This window comes from Cyanistes caeruleus, chromosome 3 (assembly GCF_971803275.1).
Source record: "Cyanistes caeruleus chromosome 3, bCyaCae1.hap1.1, whole genome shotgun sequence".
NCBI classification, from domain to species: Eukaryota; Metazoa; Chordata; class Aves; order Passeriformes; family Paridae; genus Cyanistes; species Cyanistes caeruleus.
Window position 1 is genome coordinate 106792398 of NC_141703.1, and position 25332 is coordinate 106817729.

The 25332-nt window shown below is 36.0% G+C and overlaps 1 protein-coding gene across 2 annotated transcripts in view; it reads right to left on the minus strand.

The window, feature by feature from the left end:
• Positions 1 to 25332, minus strand: part of GBE1 (1,4-alpha-glucan branching enzyme 1) — a 136163-nt gene that overhangs the window by 34027 nt on the left and 76804 nt on the right. For both annotated transcript variants that reach the window (XM_086883562.1, XM_086883561.1), the window contains exons 8-12: positions 17368 to 17483; positions 16505 to 16632; positions 11988 to 12086; positions 9293 to 9403; positions 6266 to 6437 (exon numbers count right to left, since the gene is read on the minus strand). In XM_086883562.1, the coding sequence (XP_086739688.1) occupies positions 6266 to 6437; positions 9293 to 9403; positions 11988 to 12086; positions 16505 to 16632; positions 17368 to 17483 (626 nt within the window). The remainder of the gene's footprint in view (positions 1 to 6265; positions 6438 to 9292; positions 9404 to 11987; positions 12087 to 16504; positions 16633 to 17367; positions 17484 to 25332) is intronic.

Consider the following 25332-nt stretch of genomic DNA (forward strand, 5'->3'; position numbering starts at 1 on the left):
CCTGAATGCTGGACTTCACTTTTATCTATAGATTTACTTAATATTTACTTAAAATCTGAAAATATTTTACATTTCTTTTCAGTTTTGCATTGCGCCATTCAACCTGGGTCACAGAGCATTAGTAGAAGACTGAGGAAATCATCTCAAAAAGGCATTTTACATACCTTATAATGTGAAGGCTCTTGTGAAGCACTAATGATTAACAAATTGCTCATAGATTGAACCAAGGTTTATGAAATTTTTTAAGTCACTGTATTATGTAAGAGCTTAAAGCACTTCAAGTGCATATAAACAGAAGATATTCAAAGCATTTTGTCTGAATCAAAGTTAACCACAACAAAGGAAGTGTAAGATGGCCATGTTTAATTGGTTAAACAATGAATCATATGCAAAGAAATTTATACACACATGTGGTTGAAAAAAAAATACATATGAAGATATAAAAATGCTCCTATATATTACCAAATTTAAAAAACTTACCATAGTTTCATACTACCAAGCAAAAATAGTCTGTGTTTTACTCAACTCTTAATTTTGGACAATGTCTTATGTTTAATCAAAACAGATTCTTATGTACAAAACTGTGTTTATATGCACAACTTCTATGAAATCTAAGACCTGTTTTAAGAGGTTTTGCTACAGTGTTTACATTCTAAATTAAGAAAGTAATAAAATCTAAAAGTGGGGTAAATCTGTTGATATTAAATTTATTTGAACTTAAGGCCAAGAGAATAAAAGCAAAATATTGTTTCCCATAAAAGACAACTAAGTAGAACTAATCAATGCCATCTGTAAATATTTTAGTAATAATTAATTGCAAAGAAATTCTGAATCTTAGAGCAGTAGAGAGAAAAATACTAAAAAACAACTATGACAGGAGAGAATAACAGCCATGTCCTGTAGAGTCAGAAATCCAGGTGTGAAAGAAGCTTTTCATAATGATGTGTTTGCTGTAATTTCTGTAATAAACTAGATTTTTGAACAACTGAAAAGAGAAAAGCCTATAAAGACCTTTGCTGAAAGTACATAGTACAGTTGCAATATAGCATGTAGAGTTATATAAAATTATAATATGTAGAGGCCTATTTCCGTGTTCTTCAAAACAACAACAAATAAAACAACAATAAAGTGAAAAAAAAGGTTGTCATACAAACAGAAACAGAACTCTTACAACTCTAATAACTTAAAGATTAACTTCACAACTTTGTTCATTATTCTTTAGCAAGCCCTCCCAGCACATCAAGTATTATATTAATATACAAGGCTGCCTGCACTCACACATGGATAATGGAGATATCACAAGTCTGAACTGTGAGCTGTACAAATCCTAAATATGCAAGGCAACAGATGGAGCCCTGGGAACAAAGCTTTAGACACTAGCAGAGGTTTCAGCAACAGCATCCCATGGTTAAATAATGCTACTAAGCATAATGATAAATTAAATAAATAAAATAGCAGTGCCATCCTTAAAAACAACCCAACACCTTGTAACTGGTGCACAGTGTCAGAATGCCTTGATGTACCATATATATTCTCCACTGGTAATGCAGTCATAGCCCATACCCAGCAGACGTGGGTACAAACTAAGAGAAAAACAAAGTGCCATTAATGCCAGCTACCTCAATTAAGACTATTCCTTCTAGTCCTAGGAAATCTTACCTGGATTTCACTCCATGAACACAGCTGCCACAAGTGTTGGCATTCGAACAGTTCTGAGGATGCTGCTGACTATGAAGTCAAGTTCTGTTTCAAGGTTTTTGCCTTGAGAGGTGATAATGTGGACATGGATGCACCACCACATATAAACTGTTGCTGCTCACAATTTTATTTCTGTATTTAAATAACATACATACATGTACAGTGTTTTATTCCCTACACTTTCAAGGAGGATGGACAACTGACCTGCACAACAGATTGCTATTATTTGGACATTTGTGAAGAGAGGTGCGATAAGACAGGTCTGTGTGTGATTTAGTTTTGAATTATGAGACAGTCTCTCTCTTTAATTGTTTTTCTCTCAGTCACTCTAATGTGTTTTGAGCAAGTGTAGAAATGAAGCTTGCTTCAATCAACTCTAAATGAATAAATATTAACAGTTTGCACCTCTAGACCTTGCAGAAGAGACTGTCAAAGTGATTTATGAAGCCTAAGAGATAAATTTGGATTCTTCCCACTCCCACTGCCCAACCCAAGCTGTGAGTGGGGTTGCATATGGGGTATTATGCAACAAAGTTGTAGGTGGGCTATCACTAAGTCTCTGAGAAACTGTAGGTGAGATTTCAGATTACACCCTTGTTTTCTACTTTAAAGTGAACATAATTGTTTTCTGTCAGGCTGCCATGGAATTAAAGCACTTGCTGGAACTGGCAGCACATTTGTCACCTCTCCTAGGCAAGCATATTAAGAAGGATGATTTTATACTAACTCTCCTAAAGCTGCAGTCTGTTCCAAGTGAGTACTTCAAGGTTGCTTATCAAGAGGAGGTGAGTGAAGTGAGTGAAGTTGAAGAGTATGTGCTCTCCCAAGGACACTCTTTAGATCATGGTCAAAAAGGTCACCCTGTAACTAGTGCTCAGATGTAAGAAACAAAGTGAACAGAAAAAAGTGTAAAAATGCAACATGCCAAAGAGAACCAAACTCCCTTAGGTTTAAGCTAAATATCTGTGTTCTTGATACAATTATTATTTCATCTAGAATAGGTAGCAATAAAAAATAGTAGTTCAGATTCTGTTTAAAGTAACATTCCTACTTATATTGTCAATTATGCTGCACTGTTTTTATTTCAGGTTTTTAATTAATATTATTAAAGAAAATGTCTAAAACTTGTTGTCAGGGACAGAATGAAAAAAGAAGTAAAATGAAAATATATAAGGATGTAAACACAGAACAGGTTTGCAGTGATAAGTTCAAGTATTATTTTCAGGAAATATGTGTGAGTCTTTACACTGAAGTTAAACATTGCTGAGTAAAAACAGTGGTTGCTTTATTTTCAAGCTGAGACCAGATGATTCCTGTAATACTCTAGAAGTCTTATAACAACTTCTATTAGTCCTTGTTTAGTGCTTGAGGAATTATGCTCAATCTCTTTGTTATTTTGTAGGGGACTAAAATGGAAAATTAAGAATTTTAGTCAGATACAAGTTTTTTATTTTATTTATTTTGGATTTGTTTTCAAATCCTGATAATTAGGGAGGGCAGAGATCTATGGCCCTAAATACTTTTTGCATATACTTTTCTGTTTTTAAGTTAATTAGATGTGTATGCTATTTTAATATCACTATAACTACAAACAAAAATACTAAAAAAAAGTAGAAGAGTTTTTTATTATTATTTACAATTAAAAAGACTACTTTCATTGTTTAATATACTCACATTGTAACTGCTTGAGCCTATAAGCATCATTAAAGTCCAGACATTCAAATGTGCATTGTCTATGTCAAGGCCTTCATAGAAAAATAGTAAAGAAAAACCCCTGAAGAAGCACATGTGCTCCTAACTAAGGCATTGTGCAGAAGAACATGGAATTCTTGTGACTTCCTAAAATTCTGTGACAACTGATTCATAACTGGCCTGTCTCAGTATTAAAACCTGGCTAAAGCAGGAGCTGGGCTGCTCAAACTACAGCTGCATTGGGTTTGTTGCTCTCTACCTGCTCTGAAGGAAGAGACTTTAGTCACAGCAGAAGTTTCAAAATAATTGCTACTATTTTACTATTACTGTGAAACAAACTGGCCTTCCAGAGAGTGCTGCAGGACATTTATCACTGTTATTTTTCAGCCAAGCATATGGAGCTTTTCCCTTCTTAGGTTAAGTCTTCCATGCCAGATGCACACACGAAGCCCAGGAGATCACCTGGAAAGCAGCACATAAAACTAAAACACAGACTGGAGGAAAGAATGCTCCCAAAGGTTTTTGTAACAAGGGAACCAATTTGCTGCAATGACAGAACTTTCTTATTCACTTTTAAGTTTGCATACAATTCTCATTGCCAATACAGGGATATGGGCAAGTGGGAAGAAAAATAAAAGCCTCCAGTGAAAATTAAACATCCAGGAACATGAAAAATAAGAATAACAACTTTCAGGATTTTTGCAGTGGTTTCTTAAGAGATACATGTAAGAAGGACAGAGAACCATCCAGTGTGAAAAGTGAGAAAGAGAGAAAGCCACAATCAGTGTTTGATGCACAGCTTCTGTCACCAGGAACCTGCTTGCATGTATGGAGCCCAAATGATGCTGCAACATATGTGTAATTAAAATTAAATATTATTACAGATTTTCAAAAAGAAATTCCAGAATATATTCGAAAACAGATTTCCACTCAAGACACAAAATTTTATGAGGTTTGTTTTTCCTTAAGGTGAGCAAAGCATTTAGGAAGCAGCCTTTGTTCAGAGACAAAAAAAGTAAAAGAGTCTTAATGGAAGGACCTAGGGGATCACAGAGACACCCAGAATGCATTCTCCATGTGTTGTGAAAGAAGACTTCCACTCCTTCCCCCACCCTACAGCAAGCTTCTCTTTCTTACCTTTGGCATTCAGACAAACCTGCAAATTAAAGAACTCATTTGTCACTGTATTTGCTTAATTAGCTAGCATGTTGCAATATGCATTTTAAGACCACCAGACTGCCAGCATTCTGAATTTATATGTTTTCTCCTCCAACAGTTATTACAATCTTTTCACCTTTTACATATAGCAAACTATAATGTAGTTACTGAACCATTTGCAGTACTCAGAGATACCCAATATTAATTGCTCAATCAGCCAGCATTGACACACTGGATTTAACATGCCACATTGCATTACTGATTATATTTCTAACCTTACTAAGTCAATCTGGAGCAAAGACACCTGCAGTTTAGCTAGAGGTTATTTAGTAAGCACCCGTTTCCTTAACTATTGTAGCATCACTAGTTTGAATGGAAGCATACACCTCGTACCTTGAACATTTTGGTGCCTGATTGCACAATAAATAAGTATTTATTAACTCTTCTTCACTCTTGAGGAAAAAAAAAAATCAAAAAACAACAACAAAATGTAAAATGTAAACCTACATTTTATTGAAAATAATAGTTTTACTATTTTACTATTTTATTTTACTTTACTATTGCATATACTGAATTAGTTTATTCTGTACCGAAATTGCTTCAATTCTTTTTAGGAAAATCAACACAGTATTTTCTGAGTGTTCTCCTAATACAAAGAAAGAGAATATGCACCAGTACAGGCAAACTTAAATCCAGTGTCTCATGATCTCCAGGTTTTGAATCAGAAAACGTGATGCTAAATACACCATATTATAGAAAAAAGACAATATACATCCAACAGTCTCCTTAAACTTTATATAACAAAACATTTAACCACAAAAGTAGAAGTAAGCTAAAATTTCTATAATTTTCAAGTGTTACAGTATCAGAAAACTGAGATGTGATTTTGTAGCAGGCTTTCAGCCTTTTTGTTCCCCATGAGCATCACAAATGCTACACAGAACTTGTCAGACCACATGACATTTTTACTGTAAAGAACTATTTTGCAAAGAAATTAAACTAATGAATGGGGCAAAGGACAGACAGCATAAATAGCTTTGGAATTTTGGATAAAGCTAAGAATAGTCAACATTTAAATGAAACTGTAACTTGATGATTAAATCAGACTAACAGTTTCTTGTGGAAACTGTACTTAGGAAGTAATGCAACAGTTTTATTTTACAGTTTATGGACCAGAAGAAAGTACCATTAACTCTTACAATTTCTGTGCTTTGATAACAGAATGTGCCTCCTGTGTCTGTGATTTGTCCTTGCCTACCTCATTAAGAAATAAGAAGCAATGAAATAGGTCCACTGATTCCAGACTACTTCCTGACAATTAATAACTGAAATCAGCAGAGCTATATTCAGTAAATTCATTGTTACCCTAAAAAATTTAAAGAAGTGAAAGAATAGAGATGAAATAGAAACGGTGAGCCACTGCTCATCACCTGACAAACTTGCAGAACAACAATTAAAACACTAGTCTGAGTTGTAAAAGTTATTTCTCTTGCAGTTAGAAACCATCTTGATTTTATTTTCTTGTCTTATCATACATCTTACAGGCAGAAAAACAACGCATATTACCTTTTTGTAATAAATCTATAAAAGCACTTATGCTCCAAATTTCAGCACTGTGATAAATACTGTGGATATAAGATGATGTCAGATCATTTTACTTCCCTGCCACGCATTCTGCAGATGAGAAAATGAGAGACTTTTTCCTGAGATTACTTACCCATGAAGTTCAGATAGCTCTCTCCTCCGAGTGCATGAGTAATGAGACGAATCATTTTATGAAGCTGTATCCCACGATCAATAACTGGCGTCAGAGGCATGAGCACACTCATGTTTGTGTACATCTCCGCATCCATCAGGCGAAAGGCCAGCGTCTTATCACCAACCAGCGCCTACAACAGTTCAGAAAGACACTGGAGAAGACCCTTGGGTGTAATACAAGTGTTTCTAGGTTTTGGGATTTTATTAAAATAGGTGGTCTGTATCACAGAGGGAGGACTTGCAAGATCACTAAGGAGCCAAGGACATGGCTCAGTGTGCATGACCCAGTCCCTGTTCCTGAAGGAAGCATCCTGCCAATGCCAATGATCACCAGATCATGTGGACCCTACATTCTGACCACTGCATCTGTGCACTGTGTGATGTGCAATACAGATCTGGTCTGCTGCCAAAAACCGAGGCAGGGATGTCCACGAGCTGAGCTTGGACTGGATGTCAGCCCCAGCTGTCTGCTTTCCCCTGGCAACCTCCCCATTGTCACTCCTGGACTGATGGGATTGAGTGTATATGGTAACAGAGTCTAACCTCTGGTCCTACATTTCACCTAACTGGGTCAAACTGCTTAACTACTTCTAAGAACTTTTTCACATACAGATCAAATGTGAAATATCAGCATCGACTTACAAAGTCACAACTGACTTACATTTGGGAATTTTTATAGGAAACACAGAAAATGAGGAAGTGAACATCTAAAGTAAAGGTTCCTGGAATATAAAAATAAATGGGTATAAAAAAACTCTGACTCACACATGCAGAGCGAGTATGCAGCATTCACTTATATGAAATCAAGAATGTGATTGTTTTTCTGTGATTTCACACAAAAGAAAAATCTGAATTATTAACTTGCTGGTGCTCACTGATACTTGAGAAAGGCCATAAAATGCTATTTAATACATTAGCAGGCAGGTAGTGGAGAACATTTTGAAGCATTTATATTTCAATAGCTGATTTTTGTTCAATTAGCCCAATTCTTGTTTTATACCCTTGAAAAAAATTCACTAAATTCCAGAGATACAGATGAATTGTAAGCAGGTCTAGCTGAAAAGCACACTCATCCTTTCATTTTACAGCTGACAATATAACAGCATATATAGATTATTCCCTTAAGTAAAAAATACCCTATTTAAAGGAAAAAAAAACAAACATATGTTCCAGTGACAAGACTGAAGACTGCAATGAACAACTACTTTCTGGACTCAGAATGTGGAATTTTGTTAGTGCCATTTAATATCCCCTTATCTTTCTATTGGAAGAGCAGCTAAGTGTTTCCCTATTCATGTTTTCTGTGGCAGTTGTGATTTTATAAATGGATATATTTCCCCCTTCAATGATCTCTTTGCTACCCCAAAAGAATCTTATTCTGTTTAGGTTTTTTTCTTATGAAAATCAATCCACACCTGCTATTCATCTTCACAGCATTTATATAGTTATGCTGTATATTCTTTAAGGTACAGGACCAAACCTGTCTCCAACACTGAAGATGCACACAAACCAGGAAATACTGCAGTGCCATGCTGATTGTACTCTTTGCTCTGTTCCACTCATAACAATTCCAGGACTGCATCTGCTTTTTTGACAGCTTTTAGCTTTGGAGTTGCTATTTTCACACTCTTCTTATAACCATGAGGCCTTGTATTCTGACTGGCAAGAGTCAGCTCATGGCCTGTTACAGCTTAAAAGAAACCAGGATTGCACCCTCACGTGCATCACTTCAGGCACCTTCAGATTGAATTTTATCTACACTTTTTGTTTCTCTATCCTACTTTTCACATATCAGCCTGATGCAAGTCTGTAATCATAGCTGTATTTTAATTAAAAATAATGAGATTTTTTTTCCCCTAAGAATGACATTTTAAACTGAAAATGCAAAGTGATATGGAAAACAATTGCTAAAAATCAACATGAAATAAAAGAACAGCAACAGTAATGTTATATGATGTGCTTTAGGGTAAATAATCAGCTTTGATAAAAGCACCTTATTATAGAATAATATACATTTCCAAGTAATTTCTGAAGTTTTTTATCAGGCTCATGCATTAAATGAACACTATAACAGACTCTGAGATTAGAATATAAATAGGTACAAATAAAATGGATATAATGAATGGCAAACTCAGAATGGTCTTTTTAAAATATACAACATGCTTTGGACATTTCTGTTGACATTTATTATAGGAAGTACTGGAATTGGAATATCAACCTCTATAATGTAAAGGAAAGCTTGGTTACTTAAACAAAATATCAATTTTTTAATAAAAGGCTTGAAGTTGGCAATTTTACAATTCCCTAATTATGTGTTTTCTGAAACACAATTTCTGAATTATGTATTTCTGAACCCTTCAGAAATAAGATTTAAAAAGATTATGGCAGACAAGTGTCATCCAAACTCATCATTACCTTTTTGTTTTTCCATACACAGAACTATTACAATTGCTGTGCTTTGAACCAAACTGTTACAGAATATTTCATTTAGATCTCAAAAGCGGATGTTTTCAATCCTTCCAGAGAGGAAAGACTTTCATGAAGGGAAAAGTCATGAACAAATTTCTTAAATTGGCATACTGTTTATGCTTATCAGAAAGTGTTCCAGTTTACTTAATGGACACAGGATTTTCAAAAGCATGGATTAGACACCTTCCTATGTTCTGTGGCAGGCAAAACAAGAATCTACAACTCATTTCTTAAAAACAAAGCCAATATTACCCACACAATCAAGGGAGGGTTCTTTTGCTAAAATGAATGATCATAAAATAAAAACACAGCAAAACAAATAAAACAAAACAAAACAACCAAACAAAAATCCCAAACAAACAAAAAAAAGAGCACTAGTCCAAATCTACCCATTTCTGAAATTCCTGTCATCCTCCTCAACTCCTTTCTCATTAAAAATAAAAAAAAATAAACAAAACACCAAACTTCTAAACAAGATCTTTTACTTGGTTATGAACAATAAAAGAGCTGAAGATACCTGGTCGTGACTCTCTGCATAAGCAATGTATTTTTCTTCATACCGTCTGTTTGTTAATGTATGCACAATATTGCCCATATTCCAGTCTTCATCTTTCAGCTCCTTAATTATCTACAGAAATAAAAGAAAGATCACTGAAAAGCTGTTTTAACTAAAAACATGTAACATTATCTTGGCACAGGAATTTCCAATGGACTGTGAGCTGTATTCTCACACTCCCAAGTTTTGAAGTGATGAGCTTTCTCAGGTAATCCAAAGAGCTGGGTTCTTTTCTTTTCAATTTAACCACATAAATATAATACCTAGAACACTCTGTTTCTCTTCTACCTCCCTGGACGACAGGCTTTGCCATTTATTATGTGAATCCTCTGATACAGTGGATAATGTGATTGATAGGACCTGCAAGAGACCACTGCACCAAGACCAAGGAAGAAATATGTGGGCACAGACCTACCTGGTTCACATTTTCATTAAATGCAACCCTGGGATATGGGAGCTTCCAAATAAAGCTTAACCACTGGGCAGTGCAGTGCTACCTCCTGATTTTTAGCAATTTAAATTGAATCCCATTAACAGGAATTTTCTGCCTCATATCACATTATTTCCTTCCTCTGCTAAATCTAGCTCAGTATCAGTGTTAGTTTGTTCTTTTTTTTCTACACCACTTTGTGGACCTCCATTGATCACTATGACTTAAATGCATAAACGCAAATATATAGACATAAAACCAGAAGTGATAAAAAGGCAATAGCACCAAGATGGCCAATGTCATGATGCAAAATTTAACATTATAATTGTAACTCCCCATGTCATCCTACACAGTCTTTTTTACCTCCTTTCTTTGTTGATTTCTTTAAGTCCATGAATTCTGGCTCTGAACACATCGAGGTGCCTATCATCGTATCACTTACTACATCTATCCAGAATCTGAACTAGTACAACCACTGCTGCAACAAGCAGTTTATCTTTCTTTTAAAGATTCCCCAGAATTAGTTCATGGAATCCCATGGAGATTCTTCAGTTTTCAAACTGATTTTAACAAGTTTGACTAGAAGATTTCCTAGTAACAGGTATGTACTTAAAAATGGGAGAGAAATGAGAGTAAGCAGTCTAGGAGAATTCAGTAACAGATGATAAACTGTTTATCTAAACTTCTCCCTTCCAATTATTTAAGCTTTTTTTTTTTCCCTTTCAAGAAATGTAGTAACAAACTCTGGCATCATGTCTTTCTCTAACTCCATGTTTCTACTGTGGTCACTTATTTGCAGTTTCTTTGGCAAGAAGCTTTCTGCCTGCATCACTCTAAGTTCTTGTACAATCTCAGTCACAACTGATTTGCTCTCAACAGCCCATTAGTGTTCCATTCTGTCCCATGTCAAGTACATGCTTAAGCTGGAAAAACTGACATTTTCTCCAGTTCAAGAACAGAATTTACTACAGCACAGTTATGTTTCCTAGCCAAATATTGTGAATTAAATGAAGCAGACCATATCAGAGATTGCTAAATTAGAATGTAAATCTTTTGCACTTGCAAAATTCTAGTCTTTTTTTTTTCCCATGTAACATGAATGTAGTCACTTGAGTTTTGCTTACCTATGAAATTGCTTATCTTGCCTGCCCTGAAGTATGATAAGGAACAAAACAAAAACAAACAAAAAACCCAAATTAACAAAACTCCAAGAAATCAACAAACATCCCAATTAGGTATTTATTGTTAAAAAAACAAACCCTTACTGCATTCCAGGACCTAAATGTCTAAATAACTCATTCCAAATTTTAATGATGGTGTCTCGGAAAAGCTCTCAATATCTTCTGAAATGAGGTTTGAAATCTGTTTTTGAATTGGCCATCTACCTCCTAGTTACAAAATTGAAAGATGATGAAGGTAAGCTATTTTTTTTAATTTTTCTTAGCTACACACTATATTTATTGAAGCATTAATGATCATATCAAATATTTATTGTTTTCAGATCATCATGACAGCCCGAATGATTTGGGTGTAATCTTCTGTCTAACTGAAAAACTTTCTCTAAAACATCAGTAGAAGCCTTTTCAGATCATTTTATGATTTTCCTTCTGATGCTCTATATTAAGGAAAAGATGATATAAATCCTTATTGTAGTCAGAATTTATTAATATTTACAAATCTATATTATTCCTTTTCGTAACCCACCCATACCAACCGCAGGTGTTTGTGTAATTCACCTAGGTTTTGCTTAAACTTTCAGGTCTATTTATATTCAATGCCAATTTCTATGCCCAGTGTCAGGAGGGTTTATTGCATGTTTATGGAGTGATTTTTTATTGTTTGTTTTTTTTTTTTTATATTTATATGCATATGGTTAACTTTTTATCTACCTGTTCACATTCAATACAAATTACACATTCTACAGCTGTTGCAAGATAAAGGTCATTTCAAAGAAATTGAGCTTATGTGTATTGCACAAAGAAAACAATTATCAGCTGGAATGTGAATCCCAGCTCCTGAACTTCCTCACCTGAAACCTACATAACATCTGACAGCTCTCATTTCAGCCTCTAATACCTGTGCTCAAGCCTGTCAGAATTTATTTCAATAACATATTAACACAAGAGAAAGCAAAACTTGTCAGTGGGATTCAGAAGTGTTTATGTGTATGCAGTGACAGTGAAACACCCCACTCTGAAGAGCAGAATGTATTTTTTAAGTTCTCACCTGTATCCACTTATCTGGAATGGCCATGGCAAGTCGATAATCAAAACCCCCTCCTCCCTCTGCGACAGGCCGACAGAGAGCTGGCATTCCAGAAACATCCTGGAACAGATAAAACACCCCACAACATAAATTCCACAGCACTGCAAGTATTACTGCATATTTCCCACCATATCATAATACTGATATACAAACATTCCATAAACAGCTTCACAGATTGACCTGGTTAAGGGAGAAAAGAATAAATTTAAATCACCTATTACTGTACCCAGATGTGCTGTCTGAATGTAAAAGTTACAAAGAAAATCCTTATGACTTTCCTCATCAAATATTCTATCTCAGAATATTTTAATTGAGTAGATATTTGAATGGGAAGAGACCTCAGTAGATGAAGAGTTTGAAATAATTAGCTCTCTTGAGCTCCGAGTAATCAATAGAAAGTACAAAGCAGTCAACAAATGACAAATTAAACCCTCATTTTGTTTATTGATATTTTGCATAAGGAATGGCATAAAAAAAAGTTAAATATAAAGTACGCTAAGGAAGAAAAATACAATCTCTATTTTTTTCCCAAAACCAAACCTATTGATCCAGCTAGTCCTGGAAAGTGACATGCTCTTACTGCATAATTTTCCAGTTGTATATTGATGGAAGCTGACTATTCTTAAATTTGTAATTCCATGCTCTCAAAATATTTTTTTCACTGTATTGTAGGGCAATTTTACCATGCAGCATTCTTTTCTAAACTTATCTGGACAGAAAATGCAAGTCTCCAATAATTGCAAAATATCCATCAGTACTCAATTTCATTAGCTTTTGTGGGGGAATGGCTTCTCACTGACAGCGGTTATGGATTAACAAACACCTCTTGCATCTACACAAGAGAATTTATGGAATTAATACTGACTAGAACCAGGGCTTAATTAGGAAGCTTATTCTGATTTGCTGGATCCAATCCAGTTTTCAATCCAATTGCTGCACTGGAATAGTGAAGAAGATATTTACACTTCAAGTCATACACACATACACATACAGGCATACACAGACACTGACATAAGGGAGGAGATCAACCAGATCACCAGGCAGCTCATGGATGGCATCCCAGGGGTGGAAGGCAGGGCTGCCATCCAGAGGGACTGGCTGGAGGAATCAATCAGCAGAAATGTCACACAGAATGTCACCAAGTTAATCCGACCCTGGGATGAGCCACCTCCTGCATCCATACGGGCTGGGCCAGCCAGGCTGGGGAGCAGCTCTGCTGGGGAGGAAGGGCCTGGGGCTGTGGGCCAGCAGCAAGCTGAGCTTAAGCCAGCAGCCTGGCCACGCAGCAGGGATGGCCAGCACATCCCAGGCTGTGTGAACAGCAAAGCTGGGAGATCAAAGGAGGGCGTTATCCCCCTTCAGCCAGCAGCCATTGGATCACACAAAACTGCACCAATGTTCCACACGCTATAAAAAACAAACAGTGAAGTGGAAATTATTTACAAACTGCTGGATGTGATGAAAAATTAAACAACTCTCCTAAATCAGTCAGAAAGGACAGACACAGATTCTTGGTCTCTAGGTCATACAGGTCATGATGATATGAAACAAAAGCCTTTTTCTGTAATGCCATGATGCTTTCCTGGAGAAGGTCCAAGTTTGAGATTTAAGCAGCTCCCATCTACTTTAGTCACAATATTGAAATCCATATTTTTGGGAAGTAAAATTCCAAATTTAACAGTATTTATATCTGTCTACAAATTTTAACTGATAGTTTGTTTAGTAGATCTTCCATCAAATGTACTTCTACCAGGAAACTTCCTAGCCTGGTACAGCCCTCAGACTACAACCCATTACTGATCTTCCACACAGGGGGCAATGAAGTGGCACCACATGATCCAAAGGGGATCAAAAAGGACTTCAGGGCCTCAGGACAATTGGTAAAGAAAGCTGAGGTAGAACCCCTATTCTCCTCTCTAACTCTAGTTGAAGGCAGCAACATCGAAAGAAATGGATGGACTGAACCTATTCATGCATTGCTCCATGGCTGGTGTAAGTGCCGAAATGTTGGGAACGAAACCAGGTATGGTGGCTTCAGACAGGAATCCCATTTCTCAGTGCTGGCTGTGACAGTGATGTCTTAAGCAGTTTGAGTGGGCCCATGGGAGTCTCACAAGGTTTAAGAAGACTCAAGCCCAAGGGGTTGGGGCAACCCTCCTAATCAATCCAGGCTGGGTATGAACAGATCCAGAGCAGCCACTGAGAAAGACTTGGGGGTGCTGGTGGGTGGGAGGCTGGCTGTGACTTGTCAGTGGTGCTCTTGCAGCCCAGAAATCCAAATCTGTCCTGGGCTGTATCCAATGTGGACAGCAGGAGAGGAGATTCTGCCCCTCTCTGCTCAGACCCCACCTGCAGGGCTGCATCCAGCCCTGGGCTCCCAGCACAGGAAGGACAGGGAGCTGCTGGAGCTGGGCCAGAGGAGACACCAAGGTGATCAGTGGGATGGAGCAGCTCTGCTGTGAGGAAAGGCTGGGAGAACTGGGATTGGTCAGCCTGAGGAAAAAAGCCTTTGTGGTGACCTAATTGTGGCCTTCCAGTACCTGAAAGGAGCTCACAAGAATGACGGAGAGGACTTTTGGTAGGATATGTGTTGATAGAACAAGGGGGAATGGCTTCAAAGAGAATTAGGTTTAGATCAAATATTAAGGAGAAAGTCTTCACTTGAGGGTGCTGAGGTACTGGCAAAGGCTGTGCAGAAAAGCTGTGGATGCCCCATCCCTGTTCAAGGCCAGGTTGGATGGGGCTCTGAGCAAGCTGGGCTAGGAACAAGGTGTCCCTGTTCACAGCAGGGAGTTGGAACTTGATGATCTTTAAGGTCCTTTCCAACCCAGGCCATTCCATCACACTACAATTAAACAGCTAATTTCAAAGCATTTGTGCAGAGCAAGTTTAAAAAGATCTGCATATAAAAAAAGAAACCATAGCATACTGTTTCTTTGCCTGTTTGTATTTATAATAATTCAGGCATAACAATTTTACTTAACATTTTTTCTTCCATTCTAAAAGACTTTAATCACTGCATTATTTAGAAGAACAAAATGAAAAATAAGCATATACTCAGTAACACCTAAAAAATTAGCAATTACTAAGACAGTGAATATACAGAATATTAAAAAGCTGTAAAATCATCAATTAATTACATTAATTAGGGAATATATTATAATTAGTTATGGCCAGAGAAAAACATTTTTCTCACATGGCAGTGATTCTACAGGCAAGGAGACATTCTTCATTGCCTTTTGTAATTTTCAATTATGTCAATAGTTTCTCCTTCTGAAATTCTCCTTTAACCATGAAGCACATTGATCAATTCTATGATTCATGTAGCGACTTCCCGAGGCAGAAAATTATGTATTGAAAAAGAAGCAGCTTGCAACTTAAGCAAGAGAAACCAAAGACACATCTTACTAAAAAAAAAATTTAAAAAAAAAAAAAAACCAAAAAAAAAACTCTTAGGTCAGGTAATACAAGACAGCTAAACTCAGAATTTCTTTGGTAGGAATGCTTATGATCTAAGGCTACCTGGAAAATTAACTGATTCAATTTCAAGTAAGCCTACAGCTCAGTGAAAATACCTCAAGTTTGCTACTGATTGCTCCCCAGATGCTGTTTTGGTAGCTTGTCATTTAGCTCTTAGCACTGGCTGTCTATAATAGAAAACTTTACTGTAAGTAAGAAACAAAGTTAAGCAGTATTTTGCTTTTTAAAGATAAAAAAAAACTCTTAAGCATTACAAACCCTTTTATTAGAAATCCATATAGTCCCTAATGATATCAGATCCCACTTTTTCTTTTAAAGAAATTGAATTATTTAAACATAATTTAAACAGAAAAAATCCTCGATGTTTAAATTATTTTTCTTCTGGATAAAGAAGAAAATATGCACAGAATTTTGAATGCCTGGCTGTTTCATACTCTTAGAAGCTCCATGTGCCAGCAACATTTTTCAGTCAAAAAAATTGATCTCAATCAACTCAAGCAATATAGTCTATTTACTCCTTTAGAAACCTGGAGAAACTTAGTAATAAATTTAAATTAGCCTATATAGTCAACATTTATAAGCTTATTGCATTTAATTTGAAGGGTAATTGTCAGATATACCAATATAATTCAAAATATGCAAAACATCATTAGGGCTGTTAATCTTTAGTACCACAGAGCACTACTGACTAATGGCTATCATGCACAAGTAATAAACTAATAAAAACAATTCTCATTACAAGTTCAAGGTGATGAAGGTAAAAAAAAAGAAAAAGAAATCACCACATTAATTAATAATCTATTAATGCAGAGAAAATTCCCAGAGTGCATATTCAGGTTGTTTTTCCCCACCAGGCAAAGTCTGTCCACTAATTAATATTTTTCAGCTCATGTCACCGCTTGAGTACCCAAAGTGTGACTTGATAATTAACAGGAAATTCACATCCTAAAGCAAACTAATCAATATTAATGTCACTGAGGATGGCAAAATGATCTTACCTCTGCTATGGTTATGCATTCTGGGTGCAAGGTTTTAATCATGTGATTGGCCAGCATCAGGTAACACAAAGCATCTTCATCCACATGTAGGCCAAAATACTCATTGTAATCTCCACTGAACCCTGTGCCTAATAAGACAAGAAGTTTTAAAAACCACAGTCAGGTTTTATTTAGAAAACAAAGATATTTCACACAGTGTTTAATTTTATAAGCACAAAACGTATTAATGATTTTCCATCTATCCTCGTTTCAACAAAGCAAGAAAATTAGCAAATCTGGAATTTTTTGATTATTCACAGAATATCCTCAGCTGGAAGAGACACATCAGGATCACTGAGTCTAACTCCTGGCCTTGCAAAGGACCATCCCCCAGAATCACACTGTATCCAGGTGTTTTAGGAATCTTCTGAACCTGCTTGTGCCAGCTGCACTGTGCTCCCACCCAATCATCCAGCCATCCACTGTGGCACTCCCACCACAGGACCTATCCCACCGGTTTTGTTTATGCCAATGACATCAAATCCCTGAGACTGGGCTAAAAGCTTCGAGTTCCTCTTGTTTGCTCCTCATGCTGCATGTGTTGGTACAGAAAGGCTTCCAGTGTGGTTTGTTGTAGCTGACATCTTGTGAAGAAGATTGAGAGATCTTCCTAGTGATTCTGTCCTCAAGTTTTGGGTGTTGCCACACCATTGTACATCACTAGCAAGCCTGGTTTTGCCCCTTTTCCCTTCCCCTTAGAGGGGCTTATCTAGCCCCTCTAGCTCCTGTGCTAAACATCTTTTCCCCTGTGAGAAGCAGTGAACTTTCCAGCAGTCTGCCACAGGAACAGAGCTGCAGCAGCTCGGAGCCGCTGAATCGCTTACCAATGCCGTGGTGGTGATACAACATAGACGTAACACCGTCAAACCGGAACCCATCGAAGCGATAGTCTTCAATCCACATCCTCAGATTAGACAGAAGGAATCTCAGGACTTCCCAGCTGAAATAACACCAGCATAGTTCATTAAGCCTTAAAAATCTTGGAATCAACTAGAGTTCCTTATACTATGTCCTCCACTTGTGTATGTGGTACTTGTACTGTACATTTTATTATTTTAATGACTTCTTCCCCGTTTTTCATTAACCTTTCCCTAAAAGTTTGTCTTTAAGTCTTTGCCTTTTTACTGCACAAAATCTTAAGATTGGAGATAGGAGGTTAGTAAAATCTGTCAGCTATCTACATAGACATCTAACAGGGTATTCTCTGAACCCATATACTATATTTTACTACCCATACTTGCTGGTGTAATTTTCCTTTCCTCTCTAAGGATTGTTACACTCTGTGGGAAAAGATGTTATAGAAAAGGAAATAAAATTTTATTTTATGATTTTATAGATTTATAGCAAATTTTAGGCATAATTGCTGTTGAAAAGCTGCTTTACCAATGATGACATGTCACCAGTAGAATACCAAATCACCTACTATGTTGCAAATTTACACATTTGAAAAGTAAACCAAAGGGGAGTTGAAGAGATATATTTTGAAATTCAGAACAACGGGAATGGGATATAACACATACACAAACACAAAGCATGGAGATGAAATCAAAATATAAAAGAGATTCCAAAATGAACAAGGATGTGGAAACATTCAAGAAAAGAATTAGATATTAAAGAATAAAATAGTTTCATGAACAGTTTTCCTACTATTCATCACCTTCTCTCCCTGGGCACTGGTCTCTGTAGCTTCAAAAGACACACACATCTTATTTCTACTGTCCACCTTCCAAGGCACAGCCCTCTCTGACACCCTCCTGTCTAATCCTCCATGTGCATCTCCTGCAAGCCACAGCTCTAAAGAGCTCATCCATCTCATTCAGCCAACCCATGATGTAGTGAAACTGGCCCACATCTTCAACACTTGTCAACATTACCATTTCTCTCTAACCAATTTCCCAAGATAGCATAGCTACAACCCCACCTCCTACCAAGTTTCTGTTCAGAGAAGTGCCCAGGAACAGGCAGGGTCTCCCCAGCCACCCTCTACTGGGTGAGACAGAAGGGATAATGTTGCATAAACCACACCACAATTTATCTATGCACATGGTAGGCATAGGGTAGTGAAGGGGACCCTTCCTATATTTCATTTAACAGACATCAGAAACAGTAAATTCAGGAAGAAATTATGACACAAGGAATAAACCTCATTTTGATAAAGCAAATGTCACCACTTTCCTTCCTTCAAGAAAACTTCCTCATATGAAGGATGCTTTATGTCTTGAGTAAATGGCATTACAGGAAAAGATGGGATGCTATGGACACGTAAAGTCAAATCCTGATCTCACTAAATAGCCAATTCTTATTAACTGTCATAGAATTATAATATTTCTCCTTCTTTTTGCATGCACTGCACAGAGATACACACTTGGGCATATAAAGACAGAAATAGTACCAAATCAAAACCTCCAAATTTAGGAAATGTGAATCACCTCACTGTGAATTCCCTCAGTTCAACACCATTCCTGGGCGTGCATTACATGACAAGATTATTTTTATTTTTATTTTTTTGTTCCATTGCTACACTCCCCTGCTTCAAATCATCCAATTCAGAAGTTAACACGACACAAGGAAGATCTCAGGAGCTTGTCTGAAGAACCTTCCATATATTTATTATTTCTCAGGTGAGATGGTTTGGAGTGAATGAACAAGATTGAGATTGCTCTGATATTGAAAGGGTAGAAAAGTATCAAAAGTCCTACAAACTGGCAAAACTGGTCACAAAAAAGCAATTTGCTCTATTTGCTCTATCTTTTTCTGACTCAGCATGAAATTCACAGAAAGCTATTTCCTGCAAACCAAATACTGTGAGAAAAGAGCACAGTATTTTAGTAAATAAAAATAGTATCTCACACAGAACTAAGATAATGCATGTGCAAAGAGTACATTAATTACAACAAGCACCATCCACTTAAAAGTTATTTCTTCTCATTACAAAGTGCTTGACTTTATAACCTTCAAATCCTTAAGATGGTGAAGAGGATTTGTACATTTGTAAAACAAATTTGTAAAACAGAAGTCTCAAAATGGATAACAAATGTAATTTTTTCCACCATTGTTGGCACTCAAGATTGATCTTTGGGAAAAGATGGAGAACCAGTATGAACATAAATTGTAATGACTTTTAAATGAAAAAGTGACAACAATAAGAACAAACAAGATGAATTTGTTGCATCAAAGTATTAGAAAATTAATGAGATCAAAAACCTGAGTAGGAGCAGCAGATGTTTTCCAAGCATCTGATTGCACATGGGAGAAAAGATCATAAATAAATAAATAAATTTATTTTGGATTTTAGTGTAAACTTGGGAAAAAAATCAGCTTTAGGGTAATATTTTAAACAGTATATCCAACCATAAGCATTTTAAACAGTACTACCAACCATACTGACTTTTACAGAGACAACTACACAGCTCCAAATCATGAGCCAGAATAACAGATTTTTTGAGACATGCAAATCACACAAACCATACAAAGGTTCATTTTTTCATCCAAGTCAATTTGTTCATGGGAGCAGCAACGTTAGACATAGAAATTGGCAGAACAAATAACTTTGAAGAAAGCCAGCAGAGGGCAAAATTGAAGAGGCATAATTCAGACACATCTACCACAGAAGCAGTAATTCAGGAGGATTTTTAAAACAGTACTTTCTTGTATTCTACACACAGATATGGAAACAGGATAGAATTCATTAGGAATATAATTTCTTCTGGAAAAAAAACATATATTAAGTTATGTCCTAAAAATCTCGCATTTTTGCATATTACAAAATTGAGAAGGTTCTTTTCTTGCATGCATGATCAAAGGAAGGTTATGCTGTATCATCATTAAGGAACAGAATGATTTACAGAGTAAGAAATCTAAGTAATTCAGAATTCACTCAGACATTCAAAACAAAGAAGGTCTTTGCAGAGAAGTATTGCTGGATTTTTTTCCTTTCACCCTTGGAGCCCATAGCTCATTTATTAAAAACAGATTTCTTGTCTGAAAAAGTGAAATGAGCACATCTACCTAGATGACCTGGTTTAATGTGGTGATGAGAAATTTAACAACTTTCCTATACTAGGTCAGCAGAAAACATGTGAAATTGCTTACAAGACACACTTGTTATTTGCTTTTTTCCTCTATGCTAATAAAAAAAGCAAAATAATGATTCTCCATAAGCATTTTAAATTCCAGTCCGTGATGAACATGAAATATTGAGATGCAAGCAATGCATTTAAACCAGTTAATTTTGTCACTATGGACAAAAAATAATATTGGCTATGTCTAATACAGTTTGAAGATGTAATTCTTGAACCATATTAATGTTGACCTTCAGGAATTGCATTTATTACTATGTACTGGAGAACTGCTGACCTTATAAGAATCTAGACTTTTATGATGATATACCTGTTTAAGTTCTTACTGCTTAATTAACTTAAAACATAGTAGCACTGAATTTCTAAATCACTATTTCTCAAAGTACCCCCAAACACTTCAATAGCTGACTGGTTTAAATTCAGCCAAAAAATTGCTAAACAAAGAAATTTGCATTCAGTCTAATGAGTACATTGCTAACTATAATGCTAACTTTCAGTGAATCTGGTACAAGTTGTTTTATGGCCTAAACATCTAGATCTAATACAGATTTATTTGTTTTTTCACCACTGCTTATGAGCATAGAGCAGTTTCCCTGCTACTCTGATGCACTTTGTTTGATTAAAGTTATACAAAAGGGTAACCAGTCTTACCCTGTTTGGAAAACAACAGCAACAACAACAAACCCCTTTGTACTTCAACCTCCTTAATTTATCACAAGAAATACCCCTCTGATATCTACAAAATATCATTGCCAAGACCCCAAGTGCTCTTTAGCCATAAGGGGTTGAGAAGCTGAAGCAGGCAGTGCCTGTTGAGACCAAGGGACAATCCTGACACACAGCACCACACTGCCCTCAACACCTGCACTCCAATTGTTCTGAACAACACTCCATGGCAACATACTCAGCTCTAGCAGTCAACAGAACGTGATTAAGTCTTTAACAGACCAAAAGAACTTGTGTTTGGCTATCCAAACTGCACCACGTCTCCAAAATGGCCTGTGCAGACAATAAACAAGAGCTGTCCTCTTGGGGCATAGGATAACCTGGGAGCAGAAGAGGTCAACAGTAACATTCCTGTTCCCCTGTATCAGCCCCTAGAAGAGACAGAATCACTGAATTAACTTCCAAATCCAGGAAGAGAGTTTTATTCTTAGCTACAAAAATTGAGGTTTATTGATGCCAGCATAATTAGAAAGTTAATATTATATAATTACATATGCAACACATATGTAATTACATATACATCAAATAATTTACTGAAAGATTTAAAGTTTTCTCTAACAGTTAAAAATAATGGATACTTTTATCAACAGTTGAGGCAGAAGACATCTTTGGTTAATCCTTAACATCCCATTCCCTGCATTAAAATTAAAAAGCTCAAAAGTATTTGAGAATTCCGAGGCCAGCCTTAAGAAGAAAAGTCCTTAATTATTTAAGCAGTACTATGAAAATGTCATGAGAAATCAAAGTGAAAGGACTATTTTCAAATTTTGAAGGATTTGTTCAGTAAAGATCTGAAGTTCTTTCACAAAGTAAATCATTGATTTCTTTTAGGGAAAAGTTAATAGCGGTAAATTAATTGGATGCAGGGTTGCACAATTACTTCTGTGCCTTTTTGTGGGCAAAACTCCAACTCCTCATAAACCACAGACAAATATACATATTATATGTGTAATATAGAGAATCAGAGAGTGGTTTAGGTTGGACAAGACATCCGAGATCATTGAGCACAATTATTAACCGCATCGTGTTCACCACTAAACCATGTCCCTCCGTGTGCCACATGCACACATTTTTAATGTTACCAGGGATGGTTCTTCCACCACTCCCCTGGGCAGCCTGTCACACACACATCCTCACCCTTCCATTTCTCCTGATATACAATAAAAACCTCCCTTGGTGCAATTTGAGGCCATGTCCTCTTGTCCTGCCACTTGCTGCCTGGGAGAACAGGCCCACACCCCACCACGCTACACCCTCCTGTCGGGAAGTTGTACAGACCAATAAGGCTCCCCTGAACCTTCCTTTCTCCAAACTAAATAGTCTGAGTTCCCTCAGCAACTTCTTACAGGAGAAGCAGTTTATATATATAAAATATATATATAAAATATTTATATTTATATATGTGTATGCATATGTATACAAACACACATATATATATATACATATATATACACCTATACATGTGTATATATAAATATATATAAAATAACAATACTAATATGTATTAGACATAAACATGTTAACATTACATTAACATATTTACACTTTTCTATTTAAAACTTTTACTAAGCAGAACACTGGTTATTTTGTCGCTTTTTCGGCTTCATTTGCTTTGCTTTGAGAGCAAACAAGAGTAGCAGCTTTGAAGATGCACAGGGTTTTCCATTTTAGTTAAAATTACAGTTCTAGAGTGCCACACCAGACAACAGACCTTCTGGAACCATTAATCCTGAACCCCATAAGTCCACTGCTATGTAGGGAGAAAGCATTTTATTTACAAAATGCTGTAAACAATATAATAGCACTCTGCATTTATTAGACTTATTGACCCATATTCAGCAATTACTTTGGGAAAATGATTTCTTTGAAATAGGCACATTGTTTATTCATATAGAACCAGTAGCTGTGAAGTGTTCATGAGAGAATTTTAACTTTTTTCCCCTCAAAATTCTACTTCCTCTGTTGGAACAAAGCAGTGCCATCCAGCATGGTGAAACAAGAATTTCCCAGTTTTCAATTGCTTAGATATTTGATCAATGCTTTGAAAAGACACCTCGTTTTAATTGTGCAGGTTAATTCTGCACCAACTCTTTCATATTTTGCCAATGAATTAAACATGTTTATGAATATATTCACATGGCTTTCCTGAAATGCCATTTGCACGAAAAGAAATTTTATCCTCAAATGAACTATGGACTATAGAGGGGTTTAAAATAACCTGCAAGTAAGCAGCAGTGTCCTAGGCTTACATTTTTCTGGATAGTCCTATTCACACTTGGTAAGAGTAAACTAACATCAAATAAAGCATTCAGTTATTTGCCTTATAAAATGGAAGCAGTAATTCAAATACTACTCAGCAAAGGTTATGTCCTGCAAAATGTGAATATAAGAACAGCCTTGGAGGCAAAGCAGGTGGGTACTTATTGTAATGAAATTTAATATTCTTGATGCTTTTTGCTCAGTTGGCTTCCTGAGGTAAATAGAAAAGTAAAAAAAAAAAAAAAGTAAGTACTGAAGACAATTACCTGAGTTTTAACAGAGCCCGCAGGGCATACACATTTTAAAATAGAGAAAGTATCAGAAATAATATTACAAAATGCTTTTAAGTGCTGATAAAGCCTACATGGATTTCAGTTCCGATTTGGATAAATTAGCATTTGTCCCACTTATATTCTACCCAAGTAAATTATGCACTAATAAAATAAAAATCTTAGAGATTATTTAAAATTCTGTTCTCCCAAAATAAACTTCTCAGACAGTATTAAATTTGTTTGGTCATATAATCAACTCTGCAAATTAGTAAACAAAATTTGCTGTTGTACAAAATACAACTAAATCACAACTTTAAAGATGTACTGTCAGAATTTGCATACAATTTAATCCAATTCATTACTTCCAGTATTAAACAGTAGTTTACTGTTCAACACCGTCTTTGCTTTCAAAATAAGTCTAAATGTAGTGCACAAATAGCTACAAACTATTACAGATCAGGTGACTTTTGATTTTAAACAGACCATTATCCTGAACTTTACCCAGAAAATGGCACCAGAGTAGAGATGGGGACTGGTAAAGAATCAAGTATCAGGGGAGATTTAACTACTTTGTTGTGAGGTGTTTTTGTTCCCCTGAAATAGTATGCTATTATACATGTATAAGAATACAAAACAATTATACTCAACTTTCATTACTCCCTATATAGGAAAACAAAATTACACTCAAAATCAATTAATTCCTTTAGCAGTGACGAAAATATTAACTACCTGGCCAACTGTTAACATTTTTAAGCTCTATTTTCTCATAGCCATCTTATTAAAAGCATGAAACAGTGCTTTCTATAAACCTAATTTCATTTTTTACTTTGAAATACTGGTTCCCTAATTTATGCTCACACAAGTGACCTCAAAGGGACACTGAGAAGGTGTTTGGTTCACACACAATAACATTTAAGGCATTTGTATTATGCCTGTACCTTCAAAATGCAAATACAAACTGATTTAATTTGAATTTAGGTGAATATTTTTTTTCTGATGTTAATGAATAGCAACAAGTATTTAAGAAGCCAAGAAGCAGAATTCTTTGCAAAAGAGAACATTTTGAAAAATCCTAAATAGTAGCACTAGAGAAGTGAAGCAAGACTAGACCTCTGCCCTTGAGACAATTCTAGTGTTAGTACAAAGGTATCATCAAAAATCTGCTATTTCTAAAAGTTAGAGAAGAGTGAAAAAGGGGAAAACTTTTGCATTTTACCAACCTAAGACATCACCTTAAAAGATATTATCTGAATATCCTTTTACTTTAGACCCTCAAGAGACCAGCACACTGAATCCCTGAAAACTTAGTTGCCTGTCTGTATTTTATTGACCAGAAGTCTATCCTTCCCTTCATCCCAACTAGGCAGTTGGTAGCAATGACAAATCTACAGAAGGATAAGAAAATTTTAGGATGAGTGAGAGTGTTCATTATCAGTCATCATCCAGAACAGAC